Source organism: Stegodyphus dumicola, chromosome X2, assembly GCF_044657685.1.
Source record: "Stegodyphus dumicola isolate Sdum_Otavi_A_Nest chromosome X2, ASM4465768v1".
Lineage (NCBI taxonomy): Eukaryota > Metazoa > Arthropoda > Arachnida > Araneae > Eresidae > Stegodyphus > Stegodyphus dumicola.
In genome coordinates, this window is record NC_140781.1 from 127,144,842 (window position 1) to 127,163,345 (window position 18,504).

Below are 18,504 nucleotides of genomic sequence, written 5' to 3' on the forward strand. Positions count from 1 at the left end.
AAATAAAGATCTCTTGCTGCCTCTATGTTTGCCGAGTTTCATCACTTTCTGGCCACTCCTTCTTGGTGTTGCATTTTCAGTGTCAGGTAATGTATTTTATATGATAATCAATCTGTAAATACATTGCCTGTCATGCACATTCTGTATAAAGCATATTATAAACATTATACAATTGTTTCTAAATTTGTAATGAATAAAATACCATAATACTCTGTTAAAAATATGTCATTATACTTTTTATAAGAATGAAAACTTTGTGTGTTATCTTTACCTACTTTCATAGTAGTATTCTAGGTTTGGTCCTAGAAATTTTCATCAGTGATTTTGTTTAAACGTTAAGTTTTCTTTAAGGAATGTTGTTATTTATTTTGATTTGAAGATCCCCCACCCCCACATAAACATAATCAAAAGATGAAATACCTATTAGCGAAAATTTGCACCTAATCGAAACGTAAGCAAAATGTTCTGATAAATTGTTACAATGGGGAATTAATCCTATTTAAAAGCAAAGTTACATTGCAAATGGAAGAAATCTAATATTCTGGGACAAGAATATTTCAGCAAATTTTTAAGCAGTTTTAAGAAATTTATGTTAGATGCAACTGCATGAAAGTCGGAAAAGCAAATCTCTGTTTTATCATAGCAGTATAGATCTAGTAGCAAAAATCTCGCTGCCTTCTTTAAAATGCATATACTGTTCATCATAATTACATCATCATAGTATCATGAACTAACTATGTCTTAGCCCTCAATGCTTCATGGAAAAAAAAAAAGAAAAAAAAATATGGCTCATAGGCTAAAAAGTTTGGGAATCCTTGGTTTAAGGCAAAGTATATGAAGGCTTTTTGCTTAATAATAAGAATGCCTGCATTGAGTCCATTCTAAGGCAAACTGGTTCGTATTCATGTTAAACAAAGAGAAAGCTGCTGAAATGGCATTGCAACTAACACATCTGTGAGGATTATCTAACTGGACACTAGTGGGCCATACATCAAAGAATTTAAGTGATCATTTACCATGGGTTTTTTGCACACAAGTAATTTTAAGGACCTTTTTAGATAATTAGAATGCTATCCGCACCATTTAGGAACCATTAATGCTTTGAAGAAAATCAAGTTAATGGAATAGGAACATGGTCTGTATTATTGTACATACTACATTTTATCCTTACATCAGCCTAGCACATTAGAAAACAACATTTATCTGACAATGCAACTTGGTGCCATACTACAGAGGTATAATTTGAAGTTTCTGCCAACAGGCAAGATACAGTGTCCAGTCACTATCAGTTATTGCATACAGTAGCATAAATAAGAGTATGCAAGGAATTCCATTACATAGGGGCCCGAAGGTTCAGGGAGCTCTTGAAAGTCCTGCTGAACTACATTTATATGCTTAAATTTAAAAGAAGAACATTTATATGCTTAAATTTAAAAGAAGATGGATATATATATTACATAAACAAAAAAAAAGTTATAAATAAAAATACATAACTATTTCTAGAAGTTTTGTGCATTATGCCGCAGAAAATTGATCAGTACATACATAAAGGAATTTAGAAGCAACTTTTCACAAAGACTAAAAAATGAAATTCGAGTAAATAAATTTAAAAAAATTCTATAAATAGAATTCTAATTTATAGATTTTTTTTTAATTTATTTATTTGAATTTCATAATTTTGGGCTTTGTGACAAAGTCGTTCTAAATTTCTTTCTTTATGTCTGTATGTGTATATATATGTATAATAGAATCCATCTGGTTTCAAGTTTGTAAGAGCCCTCTACCTGCTTCATATACAGGGTGAATCAAAAGTCCGTTAACATTTGAAAATTCAATAATTAATTGAATAATGTAGGTTAAATGGTAAAAACCTGACACATGTTTGAAATGTCACAAAGTTTTATTGAAAGCAAAAAAAGTGCTTAAAATGGCCAACAGATGGCACTTTATATGGTAACAAAAGCAGTAATTAGCATAACAACTGATTTTTAGCAAGGGCTATGTTCTATATAAACAAATGTTCAGCATGTCAGCCATCATTTATCAACAATATCTGTAGTTGAGGGACAATGTTGTGAAAAGTACTGTACAGCATAGCTGTAGGTGTGGTGAGAAATTACTGTTGCATGTTGTCTTTTAGCATCTCTAATGAGGTTGGATGATCACGGTAGACTTCCGATTTCAGGTAACCCCACAACCAATAGTCACATGGATTGAGATCTGGGAACCGAGAGGCCAAGCATATTGGAAGGGGTGGCTCACCACATGATCCTCACGAAATGATGTAAGAGATCTTTCACACATGTAGCAATATGGAGTGGAGCACCATCCTGCGTAAAAGTCATACCTTCGAATAGGTGCTTATTAGCCACACTAGGGATGATGTGATTCTGTAACATATCAGCGCACCTCACACCCGTCATACTGAAAGCTTGAGCAGTAGTGTTGTATTATGGCACCAATAATGTGTTGCTGGCGTGACCGCCTAAAATTAACGACACTAAGAGTATCAAATAAAAATTAATTCTGCGTAAATAGTTAAACTAAAATTTAGTGGTTAGTACATTGCATGATCTTTACTAAATAGAATAAAATGACTTACCCAATAATGCATGCATGAGTCGTAACTCTTTTTTCCAATCTCACATTTATTTTATCAAACACATTTTCTGGATTAAATAAGTAACATATATCACACACATATAAAATATTAAAATATCATAACTTAGATACACACAATGCGATAAATAAAAATGTAATGTTCGGTGAGTGCCAAAACGTGACCCTTCGTGCAATCCTGTCTCATCAAAATTATATGCAGTCGAAATTTTCTCATATTCATTTTCGTATTATCGCGCGGTCTTGTTACACATGTGTAAGCTCTTCTTTTTTCACGTTTATCATCACGTGGTGACACATCGCTGGTCAAGTACATCTTGGAGTAGAACACCTATTGCTAATCTGCTGGAGCTTCTTTTTTTTTTTTTTTTTTTTTTCTGTTATTCACGTCAGCAGGACGTAGTGAGTCTCAAAACATGCATTTTTCTCTAGATACTAGATCTCTTAATTCTGCTTCTTTCTATGCAAAAATACGACGACATTCCACGTGCAAAATATGCAGGAACGATGGCGAGAGCTGAGTGTGTATGGCCCGAAGGCCCACACACTCATTAACACGACGTCAGGCAGAAAAGGGGAAAGAGAGAGGAAGACAAACCAGTCCTTCCAGATTTTATACACTTCCACGCACGACAAGAATCTATGCTGCCACAGTGTTCACTGTGAGAATTCTGTGTTCTCACAAGTAGAATCACGCATTTCTGAAGGAAAAGGGTCTGTTCATGATTGATGTGATAAATCCACATCACACCATGATCAACACCCGGAAGGAAGGATAGAAAAGTGATAAAGTCACAAAGGGACTGATTCCCTCTCTCACTTCAGCTCATTTCATACAGGCTTCTCATGCGGTATCACTGATATTGTGCTGCCGAGTGCCATGTGATGGCCTTTTTTTGCTTTCAGTAAAGCCCTATGTCAATTCAAACACATATGCCAGTTTTTACCTCTCTACCTACATTATTCCATGAATTATTGAATTTTCTATTGTTAACAGATTTTTGGGTCACCCTGTACATATGACGAAAATAGGGGGCCCTTGGAAGAAGATAAAACAGTTTTGCAGGTACCCAAACTTCAGCTACGGATTTATTGTGAAGAGCATGTTCCGAATTTCTTGAGGTGAGCATTTGTCAAAAATGAAGGTATGGGAAGGACCCTGAAGTTCACTGCAATTCCCAGTTTTAGGAAATGGTCTTCTATTGCAGCTACATGTCAGATTTTTCTTGTAAATGTGAAAACAATGAGTTGGCTGAGGTAAAAATAATTACTTTTGAGCATTCTAGAATTCACACCAGTTTTGGTCTGAAATGTGATAATGCAATTTATTTACTTATATGTCATGATAATGGTTCAGTCTGGAAGAAAATTGAAAAAAAAAAAAAAAAAAAAAAAAAGATTAAAATCTCTTTTCCTTTCTATTCATGTTTCCTACTTTCTCATTTTTTCACCCCCCCCTTTTTTTTTGTTCAGTTGTCAGACTTGAATAGTTTATAACTCTTCTGATTCAAATTAATTTCAGTATTAGTTTTTGTGTGTATAATTTTAGGTAAAATTTTAAGTCTCTTTGCTTAGTTAATTTTTTAAACTGATAATGGAATCTTATTTGATATGATTCATAAGGTATTGATTTATAATATATGAACTTCTTGTATCACAAAGAAGGAAAGCTATGTTATAGGGAATGGCAGTTAATGAAACTATTGACCCAGTATAAACTCTCATTTATTTGTAGGACTTTCATACTGGACATTGTAATGCAGCAGCAGTTATAACAAGTGTAATTGTACTAACATTTCTAGCATGTATTACATAGAATCTCAACTAAATAGATATTCAGTTTCCAAAGCAGAGAAAATATAAAGAGGACAGACAGCAATCAGCTATTTTACATAAACAATGAATGTTTTCTTGAAAGTTGAATAGAGACAGTGGAAGCTTTTCGTATAGGACAAATAAGAATATTACCTGAAAGCTTTTTATAAAGCTTTTCTCTAAAATTTTCATAAATATTTAGTCATACATTTTTGTATGCTTTTGTGTCAGATGTATTTTATGTGTATGTGTAATCAGAGACAAGACGAGGTTTCGCTGAATAATTTAAGAAATGAGAGGAGCAAAATTAAGTTACAACAAATTAGCGCTTTGAAGGTGGTGGCCAAAATAAAAGTCAGAGATGCAGTGTTTAAAAAAAATACTCCAACTGAAATATTAGCTCAAAAAATTCTGCCTGCTTAACCTCTGAGACTTTGACCATGGTTATTTTCCGATGACTTTCCTTGTCCAATGACATTCGCACAACTCACAGCTATACAGTTTTGTAAATTCTTTTTAATTTCTCCTCAGCCATGGAATGATAGCTCGGGGCGAAAAACCTTCAGCATGTTTCACATAATTCACTAACTCTCTAGAATTCTGCACTAATACTGCCATCTGAAAGATGCAAATTGCAATGCAATACAATGAAAATATATAAAAAAAAAAAAAAGTTTTTTTTGAAGTAATGGATAATATAAAAATATGGCATCGAAAAAGAAAGCTATTATTACAAAAAGGCAGGAAGGAAAAATGAAGAGTGTTAGGGTTTGTATAATGAAATATTTGCTACAATATAAAGGGAAAATGTTGGTATTTAAAAAAAAAAAAAAAAAAAAAAAAAAAAAAAAATTCAAATGAGAATATTTAAAAGAATACTCTAATAAAAAAAGACATTAATATCACAAAAAGACAAGGGGATTTGGTTAATATATGTACAGCTAGTATTACTCGATTTTCATTATATATATAAATAAGAATTTTCGATTTGTGCATGAAACGAATGGTCAAAAAACATTTTCGTGTACGAGTTCCAACTGTTAATCAATATGTGTAGTTCTAAATTATATTCAGTTTGAAAACATTAATATCACAAAAAACCTAAAACTAAAATTGATGAGAATGTGTATTGATGTTAGGCATGCCTAGGAAATATTTGCATTCCTTGCATATGCCTAGAAACTTTTATTTATATGATGGCCTATTTTCAGTGTGAGGGAGTTGTTAAAAATTTTATCAACTTTGTACTATTAAAATTTTTTGATCATTAAATAGATAAGTGAAAGTTCACTTACCTTCTAAATAGGGCTGCCCTGAACTGCCTTCTTTCCTTCTTGTCGGTATCCGTCTCTATGATGAACTTCGATTCACTGCGAAACACAGCTATAAACCTTTAAGAAATTTTAATTCATATGAAAGATATCTACAAAATATTTACAAGTTATAATGATTAGAAGCATAATTTATACGGAGACGGTCTATCGTTATACATCCGTTAGACGCAACAGCCATTCAACTGACTACTTTTAGTCTCTTTCGCCAGAGGGCGTCCGTGGAAGTAAAGTTCTAGTAAGCAAACGCGATACTCCCACCTTGAGGTCCAGTATCAACAGAGGATGGACCTCAACTGACCTGTAGTTCAAGTCTTTTGAGATTTCGTTATACGTCGAGTTCTGTACCTCACTTGCATATCTGACTCGGCTGTAAAGTTGAGTTCAAGAGGTATGAGGTTCTTAGTAGGTCTTATAATCTCCCCTTGTGCAGTTTTCAGTTTCACTAATCTAATGTGTCCGTCGTGGGATGGAAAAATTTCCACGATTCTAGCTAAGGGCCAGTTTATCCTTTTTTCGTTGTTGGACACAATTACAAGATCACCAACTTTCACAGAAGATGGTTCGCGGATGAATTTTGAGCTTTGTTTTAGAGCCCCTAAATATTCTGATCGAAATCTTTTTCGTAAATCTTTTCTCAATTTGGCTCTGTAAAGGTATCTTTTATTGATGGATTTAGAATCCAAAAGATCTAATTCAGGAACTCCAGTCTCTGGAATTTCTGTTAGAAACATTGCTGGGGTGAGAGCTCTTAAATCCTTTACGTCTTGTGACAAATGCGTGAGAGGACGGTTGTTCATAACGCTCTCGCAGTCACAAATGATTGTCAACAATTCTTCGTAGTTCAGAGAAGATTTTCCTAGTACCTTTCGAAGAATTCTCTTTAGTACTCCAATTAATCTTTCCCACCACTCTCCCCACCATGGCGAGGAAGGGGGAATAAATTTCCATTCAATTTTCTTAACTGTTGCGTTTTCTAAGATAGAATTCCAATATATTGTCTTAAACAAATTATTTGATCCAACAAAATTGGTTCCATTGTCGGAGTATACAGTGACAGGTCTACCCCTTCGAGCGATGAATCGCCTGAACGCGTGCAGGAAACTTTCGGTTGATAGAGATGAGACTAGCTCTAAGTGAACTGCTCTATATATTGCGCAAGTAAAAATGACGATCCATGTTTTTTGGCCTCCTTTTAAAATTAAGGGACCCGTCAAATCAACACCAAAAATCTCAAAAATTAAAGCATCTCTTATTCTGTCTTCAGGTAGTGGCGCTTGAGGAATCTTATATGAATCAGAGTCGAACCTTCGACATCGTACACAGTTTTGGATAACCTTGCGTACTGTCTTCTTACTCTTTATGATCCAATATTTTTCACGCAAAGCGCACATAACGAATTGTACTCCAGCGTGACTTAGATTACATGTTCAGATTTGATCAGTTTTAATACTAATGGATGTTCTGAGGGAAGTAAAACTGGGTAACGAAAATCAGCATCGTCGTCTCTCTGAAAGATACGTGTCTTCGCTTTTATAACGCCATTGGAGTCCATGATAGGTTCTAGAGCACGTATTATTTTATCTTTCAATCCTTCGAAAGATTCTCGTTAGATGAGTCGGAAAACCACTGTTTCAGCTCCTTTTAGTTCCTCGACTGAAATTCTCCCGTGAGTTCTTTCAGATGGTGGTGTTGTAACATTTTTAATGAATCTAAAGATCCAAGATACGATCTTTATGATCTTTTCGAATTTTGAAATATTGTCAAAAAGTTTAAATTTATCTGTATTCGTGTTATTGCTGGCTGAAACCACACTTCGTTTTCTCTCTCCATTTACTATATCGAAGTCAGGATGTTCTCCATCTGCAATAGGCCTTTCTTCTGGAGGTCGATAAATCCAATCTGGTCCTTTCCACCATTCGGATTTCCTCAATTCTTTTGCAGAGCAACCGTGTGATGGCAAATCCGAAGGATTAAACTTTCCGGGAATGTGATGCCAGTGATCTGAGTTACTCAACTTTCGAATCTCATTTACTCGATTGGCTACAAAAGTGGACCAATTTTCTTTCTGTTTTATCCAAAAGAGAGCATTTGTGGAATCCGTCCAGTAAAAAACTGGAACCTCTTTTAGTTTCAAGTCTTCTCTTATTGTATGAGAGAGCCTGGCTCCAATAGTGCAAGCAAGTATCTCTAGTCGAGGTATGGTGAGTGCTTTTAGCGGAGCAACTCTCGCTTTAGATTGTATCAATTGACAAGTGACTCCACTCTCACCGCTGTGTCTAAGGAAAATGCAGGTCGCATACGCGTCCTTGCTTGCGTCCGAAAATACATGCAGAGTGGTACTTTCATCTATTTTGGGAAGCAATCTAGGAATTTTGATGTCTTACAAATATTTTAACTGAGATGACCATGTGAAAAATTTCCTTGCTAGATCATTCGGCAGATTAGTATCCCAGTTAATTTTCTGTTTCCAGCACTCTTGCAGAATCAGTTTAGGCATGAGAGTAACTGGACTAGTAAACCCAATTGGGTCTAAGATTTTACTCAATTCGGAAAGAACAGATCTTTTGCTCAATATAGGGTTTTCTTCATATTTTACGTGACAAGACAAAGTATCGTCAAACAAGTCCCATTTCAATCCCAATACTGACACAACATCTTCATAATCTTTATCAGAAAGGTTTAGAATTGAAGTTTCATTTTTAAGTCTATTATGTTTCCAACCTCTTAGGTCAATTTTTGCAGTAGCCATTATTTCTCTAGATCCTTTGATAAATGAGTTTAATTCTTCAATTGATTCCACGCTCGCTACGCAGCTATCCACATACATGGCTTTCTTTAGCTTTGAAGCTATTTCCTGATGATGTTTTGGTACATTTTCCAAATGGTAGTTAATCGTGGCAGCGAGTAAAAAGGGGCTGGCGTTTACGCCGAATACAACCCTTCGGTGCCGATATATAGTCAGTTTTTCAGGCTGTCCTTTCTCCCACCATAGGAACTGGAGAAAATCTCGATCCGCTGGGTTCACACCTATCTGAAGAAATGCTCTTTTTATATCCGAAATTACTCCATACTTCCCCTCTCGAAATTTTGTCAAAATTTTGGGGATCAATTCAAGATAATTAGGACCCTTTTCCAGGCAGTCGTTCAGAGATACCGAATTTTTCTCCTTTGCAGATGCGTCGAACACTGGTCGAATTTTGGTAGTCGAATTTTCCCGAAACACGGCTCTATGTGGCAGATAATGCCCTTTGATCTTTTCTGCCTCCGAAATATCGATAGGTTCAATTATTCCCTCTTCTACCCAATCCTTTAAAACAGTTTCGTAGGCTTCTAAGGAATTCTTTGTCTGAAGGGTTTTCACGCAAGACTTCAGACGCTTTTCTGCAAGGATTCTATTATCTGGCAACTCAGGATGAATTTGAAGCCATGGCAGTGATACCTGATACCTTCCAGCGACATCTCTTTCTAAAGTATGGATAAAATAATTTTCTGTAGCCTTTTCTATTTCTTGTTTTGTTTGCGAAAGAGCTGGTTCAGTTATTCCGATAGAATCAAGAGACCACAAGTCACAAATTTTTCTGTCACTAATGTGTAGTGATAAAAGAACTTCATTAAAATTCTTTCCCTTTACCTTTGTTCTCCCTAATATTGTCCAACCAAGGTGTGTATTCATCGGTACTAAACTCTCCGTTATGTGTTTTATTTCCCCTGTAAAGAGTTTTCCGGCATAATCTGCTCCTACAAGCATGTGTATTTCATTAGGGTGTTTTTCAAATAAACAAGAATTCTCGTTAGTTACTGGGAAAAATTTTGTAACCTCTAAGTTTCTTTAAGCATTCCCTATCCTCCAATTTTGGAATATGTGAGCATATGGTGTTTTGGCTCAAAACTTCCATTTCGCATATGAATCCTGTTTCTGGATTACTTAACTTAATCAGATACTTGTTGTGATTTTCCCTTTTTTCTATTCCTCCAAAAAGCCCATGAGTCACACTTTCCTGACCTAAAGATTTTAGTTTTAATTTCTCCGCAAGAAATGTGCTGATATATGATCTGCTACTTCCGGTATCCAGAATTATTCGTATAAAATTGCTTTCACCATCTCCGTAAACATTGACAATTAAAGTTTGCAAGATTACACTTTCATAGGATGAATTATTCGTTAAGGCCTTATTTTCAATTTGTTCTTCCTTAATTTCTCCGTTTTCGGTTTTAAAACACATTATAGTGGCATGTCGTTGTTTACATAATTCACACCTTATTCTAGAAGTGCAATTAAAACTAAGATGCCGTGGGTGTAAAGAGCGATAACATATTCCTTTCGCTTTGCATTTCTCCCTTTTTTTCTCAGTAGACCATAAAGATGGTTGTTTACACGTTATAGACTCATGATCAGAAGAGTCACAGAAAACACATGGTGTTTGTCCCCCCCCCCGCAAACTTGCGTTCGTCAACTCCGAAGCTGTGTGTTTCGCAATAGGTCTGGTTTCACTCAGTTTGTTATGCTTTTTCGGCGCCGCCGTTGGCTGGACCGTCTGGAATGTACGTTCCCGCGCAACTAACTGTTCAGAAAGAAATTCCACTAGGTGATTCAAATCGTAATTTGATTTCCGAACTGTTTTATTATACTCCAAAACCAAATCTGGGGGCAATGTTTTAAGCAAAATAGGTGTTAATAAAGCTCCATATGTTTCTGAGGTCATATTTAATGATTCAAGACATCGAATATGTTTCTGTATATAATTGAATAACTTACGGAAATTTTGAATGTCATTAGAATCTTTTAGAGGTCTTATTTTCAGTAATTTATCTATATGGGCGTTTATCAGTACATCTTTATTTCCAAATCTTTCTGTGAGGAGTTTAACTGAAGTTTCGTAGTTTTCTTCGGTTAAATCGAAACCGTCAATGGTGTTAAAAGCAGTGCCTCCCAAAAAGGATTTTAAATAATTAAATTTGCTTATGGCGTCAAGCGTTTTATTTTGATGTATGGCTGATGAAAAAGTGTTCCAAAATGTCAGCCATTCGCAGCTCTTGCCATAAAACTTCGGAATCGTAAGTTTAGGAAGCTTCACATTATGACTTTCGATTTTAACGTTTTCTATAATACTTTCACTTAACTGTTCAGTGCTTCGTAACAGATTAAATTTTTGTTGTTCTTTATTAATTTCTTTCAATTTTTTGTTAGCTTTGTATTTAAATGTAGTTATTCTTTCACGATATTCGTCAACACCTTTTAATTCCTGGTCTAGATCCTTTATGTCTATTAATTTTTCTATATCGGCATCTATTTGTTTTAACTCGTTCGATTTTTCATTTAAGAGTTCTAACGAAATTTCTAGTTCCTCTGAATTCACTTCTGTTTTTGTTAATTCAGTTTCGATTCGGCCAATTAATTTTGTAACGGCAGCCCTTATGTGGCCGCGTTTCCTTTTCAATGTATCGATGAATTCCGTCATTGTTTAATATTCAATAATTCAACAACTATCAGCAATCACTAATTATTTATGCTTATGTATCATCTATATAACTGATATCAATTTAGACAGTTTCAATAGTTAGGAAAACACCAGTTACTGGCAGTCCCTGTTCGGGCGCCATGTTAAAAATTTTATCAACTTTGTACTATTAAAATTTTTTGATCATTAAATAGATAAGTGAAAGTTCACTTGCCTTCTAAATAGGGCTGCCCTGAACTGCCTTCTTTCCTTCTTGTCGGTATCCGTCTCTATGATGAACTTCGATTCACTGCGAAACACAGCTATAAACTTTTAAGAAATTTTAATTCATATGAAAGATATCTACAAAATATTTACAAGTTATAATGATTACAAGCATAATTTATATGGAGACGGTCTATCGTTATACATCTGTTAGACGCGTCAGCCGTTCAACTGACTACTTTTAGTCTTTTTCACCAGAGGGTGTCCGTGGAAGTAAAGTTCTAGTAAGCAAACGCGACAGGAGTGTTTACAAAAGTTAATGTTCCATCATTTGACTACAAAATAGCAACTTCGTAGATTTATCTAGATTAGGAATAAGAGTGTAGATTAGAAAATAGGAAAAAGTTTCTTTCTATTTCTCAGTATCTTATCTGAAAACTAGAAAAGATGACATGCCAAAAGAAATCTTTCAAAATTCTTTGATAGTTCCCTCTGTAATTCCAGCTCAAAAGTGGAGTGAAAGTGCATTCTTATTTCCCATCTAAGTGAAACTTAGATGCGAAATAATTCCAAACTTTACAATCTTTTAAAGGTTAAAGTAGCTCAGGGACATTTGTAATCAAGAAAATCTAAATGCAAGATCACTTAAATTATAAACAGCATTTGTTGAGCTGTTTATAATTACAATTGAATCTTCACAAAATTTGCACATAAAGGTATGGTAATTTTTACTTAATTAATTAAAATATGAATGATTTATTAATTAGAAATTTGCCTTGATGCAATATGTATAAAAATTTGTTAGCATGTTTATTAATTTTTGCACACTAAGGGTGGGGAGAGTTATATAAATTATTTACACAACAATCTCTACTATGCAGAAACCATTTTCATAATATTATATAATTTATTTTAAGGAATTTTGTCTTTGGATGTATATGCACAGAATTAATATGTAATAAAATAAGCCTGCAGTGACCTTTTCGAACATTCTCCATTACACAGTAAACAAATTAAAACTTTCCATCGTTCCAAATTTTGTGACAAAACTCGTAATTGAATTCAAAATAGATATTTAGTCTGCTTTCAGTGCTGATAATTTTTACAAGAGAAACTTGTGCTAACTTGTTTTAATTATGTTACATATGATGAAAGTAAGTATTCACTCTGGAATTAAACTCAGGATAAAAGTAGGAATTTTAGCAAATTTTCTCAGCAATTACCATAATTTCCAGAAGAAAGGCCGCATCAGCGTAAACGCCGCACTCGAGAAAAATGGCGGGAAAAAAATTAAAATTACACAGAAATGCCGCATTCGCGTAAACGCCGCAATAGATTTAATTGTGCGTGACATTGTCGTGAGCCGTATAGATGCAAAATCTCAACCTATGTCTTGATATATGACACATAAGTTAAGAAAAATGCATGAAATGAAATCATAACTCAAAAATAAATTAAAGGTAAGAAATGTTGAAAATATATTTACATTCATCACGAATATACTTATATGTACAGTCAAAAGTCGTTAATCCGGACTCGTCGGGACTTCGGCGATTCTGAATTATCGATTTTTCCGGATTATAGATCATCAGTTTAAATCTGGTAAGATGGCATGCAGAAATTATAAAATTAAAAATATGAAACCGTAGTTTATGAAATAAAGAACAATTATGATCTAAAGGGTATCAAAATTTACAAAAAAAAAAAGGCTTAAAATTTATTTGTTTACTTTATTAAACATTTCTTTCAATGTAAGTTGTTTAAGTTGCTTCGTTTTTTATGTGATAGTACATTCTTTTTAATTCTATAAACAGACATCATTTCTTGTTCAGTTACAAAGTCCCGTTGTTCAAGTCCTATAATTGCTGTGTCGAGAATACCGACTAATTTGTCAATCGAAATTTTTTCGTTTTCAATAACCTCTGTTACTTTCTTTGCTATCGGAAGCGAATTATAATGACAAGGAATTTGATTTAAATCATATCAAAGACGGAGTACATCGAGATGAAATACTACATTTAGTAAGGAATTATAAGCCAAATAAAATAAAAACATCTTCCCTGAAGATAAGGATAGTGCTGACAGATCAACTTCCAATTCATTGCGCGCCGCAGTGTTAAAGATAAACAAAGTTTAGATAAACAAGCGTTAAAGTTTAGATAAACAATGGATATGCCTTTATCCATTTTTTGCAGCAATTCCACTTTTTGTTTAATGAACTTTGAAATATACTTTCGCTTTGTAGATCTTTTACATATTAATAAATATATATCAGAAATTCTATTTGACATAATCGAAAGTTCAAGCTTACTTTTATAAAATTGCTCAAAACAGTCTGCAAAAAATAATAAGCCGAACCCAATTCGAAGACTAAGGAACAACACAATCTGCAACATTAACTGAAATAGATAATTTTAGCTTAGCTTATACCGTCCGTTATACATTAAACGCGCACTCGTAAACGTATTTTGTGCACGCGCACAAGCATATTCGCAGCCGTAAAGGTCTTACGCACATTCGTGAACGCGATGCATGTGCAGAAAGTTTGTAGCTTTGAGGTCCAGATTATGGGTGTCTGAATTAATGACTTTTGACTGTACCCACTAAAGAAGTCCATATTTGTAATACTCAGACTATATTATAAAAAATGTTGCAACAACGAACTATTAAATTTTGATTACAAAAGGAAATTTTAAATTTTACTTGCAAAAGGAATTACAGGAAACTATACATCATATGAAGCCATCAAAATCTGATTCTTCATTTTCTGAATTAAAAAGATTTAGTAAATCCTGATCTAAGTCCAAGTCTTCCAGATCGTCACATTCATCCTCTTGGTTTACAGTCTCTTTATCTAAAGATATAATTTCAGCTTCTTTGAATCCTGCTATTATTGACGATATTTTTACCGATTTCCACGCACTTCCTACCCACTTTGCAACTTCTTCATAAGATGCTCTACGCATTTTGCCGCTTTTGGTATACGTATGCAATCCTTCACTCATCCAACACTCCCACCGCTTTCGGACTTCAGCTTTGAAAGATTTATTACCTAACAAATCTAATGGTTGTAAGATTTTTGTCAAACCACCAGGAATTATTGCTATGGTCGTAGACAATTTTTGACATCTGGTTTTCACTGACTCAAGTAAATGAGCACGTATGGAATCCATTATCAATAACCCTTTTGGTTGGAAAAAAGATCCCTTACGATACTGCCAAACTTTTTGTAGACACTCATGCATGATTGTTTCGCACATCCAGCCGTTCTCGTTTGCACACATAATTACGTCATTAGGAAAATCTTCCTTCGGAATAGTTTTCCAATTAAAAATGATCATCGGCTTTAGCTTGTCACCGTTTGCGGCACAAGCTAACACACATGTAAATGACATTCTTTCATGCCCCGTCGTAAGCACAGATACAGTTTTTGCACCAGTTTCATCAACAGTTCTGTTTGCAAGAGAGTCGAAAGCTAACGGCGTTTCATCCATATTTATTATCTGTGACCGAAGAAGTTTTCTTTTGTCAATAATATCTGTCACATATTATAGAAAAGATGCTTTTTTTATCCCGCCAGTTCATTGGTAATTGCTGTCCGACTGTTGTTCTAGTACGCACAGAAATATATTTTCTTTTCATAAATCTGCTACAACAGCAAGGCACTCCTTTGAAATCATTTATATTCATTTGCTTTGCTATAAATTTTGCTTGTAAGCGAATTTTTACTGTCGAAATTGCCATTCCTTTTTTTCGTTGCTCCTTTATCCAGTTTGCAAGGTTGACCTCTAGATTCGGCCACCTTACAGTACCACTTCTTTTGGCTCGTTTCTGTTGTGGCATATTTTTAAGTTCTTCTTTTTCAGTTCTCCAATGTTGAATACATCTCTCGTCCACTTCAAACTCTTGAGCTGCTGCTCTATTTTCAATTTGTTCAGCACGTGAAATTACATTAAGCTTAAAACCAGCAGTATAGCTTCTGTGCCGTTTAGGTGCCATTTTAAAAAATTATCCGCTCTTAAAAACTATCCAACAAGTACTTGTACTTAAAGTTAAAAACTGTCCAACAAGTTAAAAACTATCCAACAAGTACTTGTACCCAAACTGATGGGATCTGTATCTGGCAGAATGACAAGAAAAATCGATTCATGCTGAAGGGGAAATACGTTAGAGTTCATTATTGCGAAGCAGGTGGAGTCGTGTCCGCCTTTGAAAAAAAATGCAGAAAAGGCAGGGGTGGAGAGAGGATGGTTCCTGGAAGATTCATCGAATGGCAGAGGAGAGAGACTATTCAAAATGATGAGAATGCTGATTTCAAAGGGGGAAGAATGTTATTGTTCTGAGATCCCATTTAGGGTGAATAAGGCATGTAGGTCCGTTCAAAGGAAAGAATGTAAACAAAATAACGTTCGCAAAAAGCAACTGAGTGGTCTTTTGTGTTGTAACAACTGAGTGGTCTATGTACAATGACAACGCCATCCAAACTATGTACAATGACAAAGTTATTCAAACTATGCACAATGACCATCAAAGGAAATATTTAATTTTTAGTGCACCTAAACGCTGCATGGGTAGAAACGCCGCACCCGCTGAAAATTTAAGTTTTAAACATGTAAACGCTGCGGCGTTTCTTTCGGAAATCACGGTAGCTATTATACTTCTATAAGTATATAAAGTATTGCGTCAGTCCATAAATTCATGTGCATCTTTTTGTAAATTTATAAATAATATAAAAAAACAGAATTTAACTTTTTAATCAATTATATATTTTCCTCCGTTATCTACAATGTCTCGCCATCTTACAGGCAGCTTTTTTATGCCATTGCTGTAGAAAGACTCTGTTTTTGATGCAAAAAAACTTTAAAGTTCATTGTGTACATCCTGTATAGAATTTTGTAAGGCACAAAATAAGTGAAAATCACTTCGGGCAATATCTGGGGAGTAAGCAGGATATGGCAAAAGCTTCCAATTAAATTCACTAATTTTTTGCAGCATTATTCGAGCTGTATGCGGGCTAACGTTATCATGATGAAACAACACTTTTTTAGTAATCACCAATTGTGGGTGTTTTTTGATCAATTCTGAGTTTAGACGGCAAAGTTGTTCTTTATAAACTTCTGAATTAATCGTTTGATTTGGTTCTAACAATTCAAAATGTCCTGAATGGGGTTCATCATCAATGCTGCGTTTTCCAACTTTAAATTTTTTTAAACCATTTTTGGGCAGTCCTTACACTAATAGTGTGTTCACCATGTACACTATTAATTTTTATCGCTGCAAACCTGGCAGATTCACCACAAGAAAATAAAAAATATAGCACAGCATGTTTGTACTGATTATCTATATTCATCTTCTATGGGTACTAAGATGCGTTCGATATTTACAAAAGTTGGTGATGAACTGAATAATATGTTAGTCAAACGATGACAAGTTTCAACAGGTTTAAAATTGTATTGTTTTAGTAAATGCGTCATAGTGAACTCCACGCATACTCTTAATGCGCACAAACTTATTGACTGACCCAATAAATTGATTTAGCAAGAGATGCATAAAATAGTTAATTTGAATATGCAGTAATAAGTATTCAGCACACTTGAAATGATTCGTAAACTTGTATGACTTTTACTGAAATAAAACCAGAACTACGTGAAACCGACATCATTAACAGTGGATTTCATTTAAAAAAAATTAAATTAATGATTTTGCTTCGCTGAAGGAAGACTAATCAAATTACAAATACAAGGTGATTAAATTAGAATACCGGTAAAAAATGATACCTGAAAAAAATGATACCTGAAACAGGTATCATTTTTTATTACACTGGTATTGTTTTATTTTGATAAAATTATTTCGTATATTTATTTATTTGTACATAATTCGTTATTATGATCGAATAATCAATAGATATATTTTTTAAATTTAAATGAAAGAGATAACTAGGCATGATTTGTTATTTAATTTGGAATAAGCTTTGTAAATTAAAAGAAAAATTGGGGTATGTTGTTTGCAATTCTCAATTTTTCTAACATGTGGTTTGCAGCATTTGATATTGTTCATATATATAATCTGCTACTAGCATTACTATTAAACCGAAGTCCAAAAATCCCTCTTAATATTAAACTTAAATTTATTAATATTAATGATTCATACAATTTAATGTAACGTATATTGCATTGGATTACTATAGGCGGCCTATCACTTTTCAGATTGTTGCTATCAAATATTATCACCCGTTATTATTTTTAAAGAAATTAAATAATGAAGAATCTGGATGAATGAATGTATGTTCTTCGCATTTTGAAAAAAAATGACGGAACCTAGAGCCATCAAATTTTGAATAACGTAGTCCTCCACCAGAACATGTATACCTGAAAGCCCAGATTTTGAATTTCCAGTTTGTTTTATTTATTTCATATTTTGTAAAATTTTTATTAACAAATTGAACAATTTGAAAGCGAGCAATATTTTTATATCCAGCATACGAGACTACTGCCAGTGACAAAAATGTGAGATGTTTATCTTTCAAGTTAATTAACAAACTTGACTCTATGAAAGAAATGTGTTGCCATTGCTGAAAGTAAAATTCTTTTATCTTCCATGTGCCAGTGTGTTCTCATTCATTAAAGCCTAAGATACTTTCAAATTTAGTCTGGAAAGTTGTTTAATAATAAACTAAGCGATTTAAAAGTAATAAGCAGAATTGTGAAGAATATTTTTTCTACATTTTAATGTGACTGATTAAACAAATAACAAATATGCATTAAAATCTTGAAATTAGAAATATTCAATATTTTTATGAAATAACACTAGCTGAACTTGTTAAAATCATTATATACTTTTTCTTTTTTAGGCTAGTTTTTAAAGCAATAATATAGCGAATATAAAAATATGTACGGCAAACTCTAACACTCTGTGAGGAATTCTGATGGCATGCTGTTTTTAAATATTTTGCTGTTGATTTGAAGTTTATGTGGCATAAGTGAGATGAGTGTGATATTTATTAGATAAACTTAACAGATATAAAAATTAATAATGAAAAGACACAAAATTTTATTAGCCATCAGAAAATCGAA

General features: G+C 33.8%; 1 protein-coding gene across 5 annotated transcripts in view; it reads left to right on the forward strand.

Annotated features, from left to right (window-relative positions):
* Positions 1–18,504, forward strand: part of Ehbp1 (Eps15 homology domain containing protein-binding protein 1) — a 255,700-nt gene that overhangs the window by 87,213 nt on the left and 149,983 nt on the right. The window contains exon 18 of one of the 5 annotated variants that reach the window (XM_085809699.1): positions 2,186–6,909. The exons of the other annotated variants lie outside the window; for them this stretch is intronic. Within the exon in view, the coding sequence (XP_085665825.1) occupies positions 2,186–2,189 (4 nt within the window). The 3' untranslated portion in view covers positions 2,190–6,909. Of the gene's footprint in view, positions 1–2,185; positions 6,910–18,504 lie in introns of those variants that run through there. 5 annotated transcript variants of the gene reach the window in all.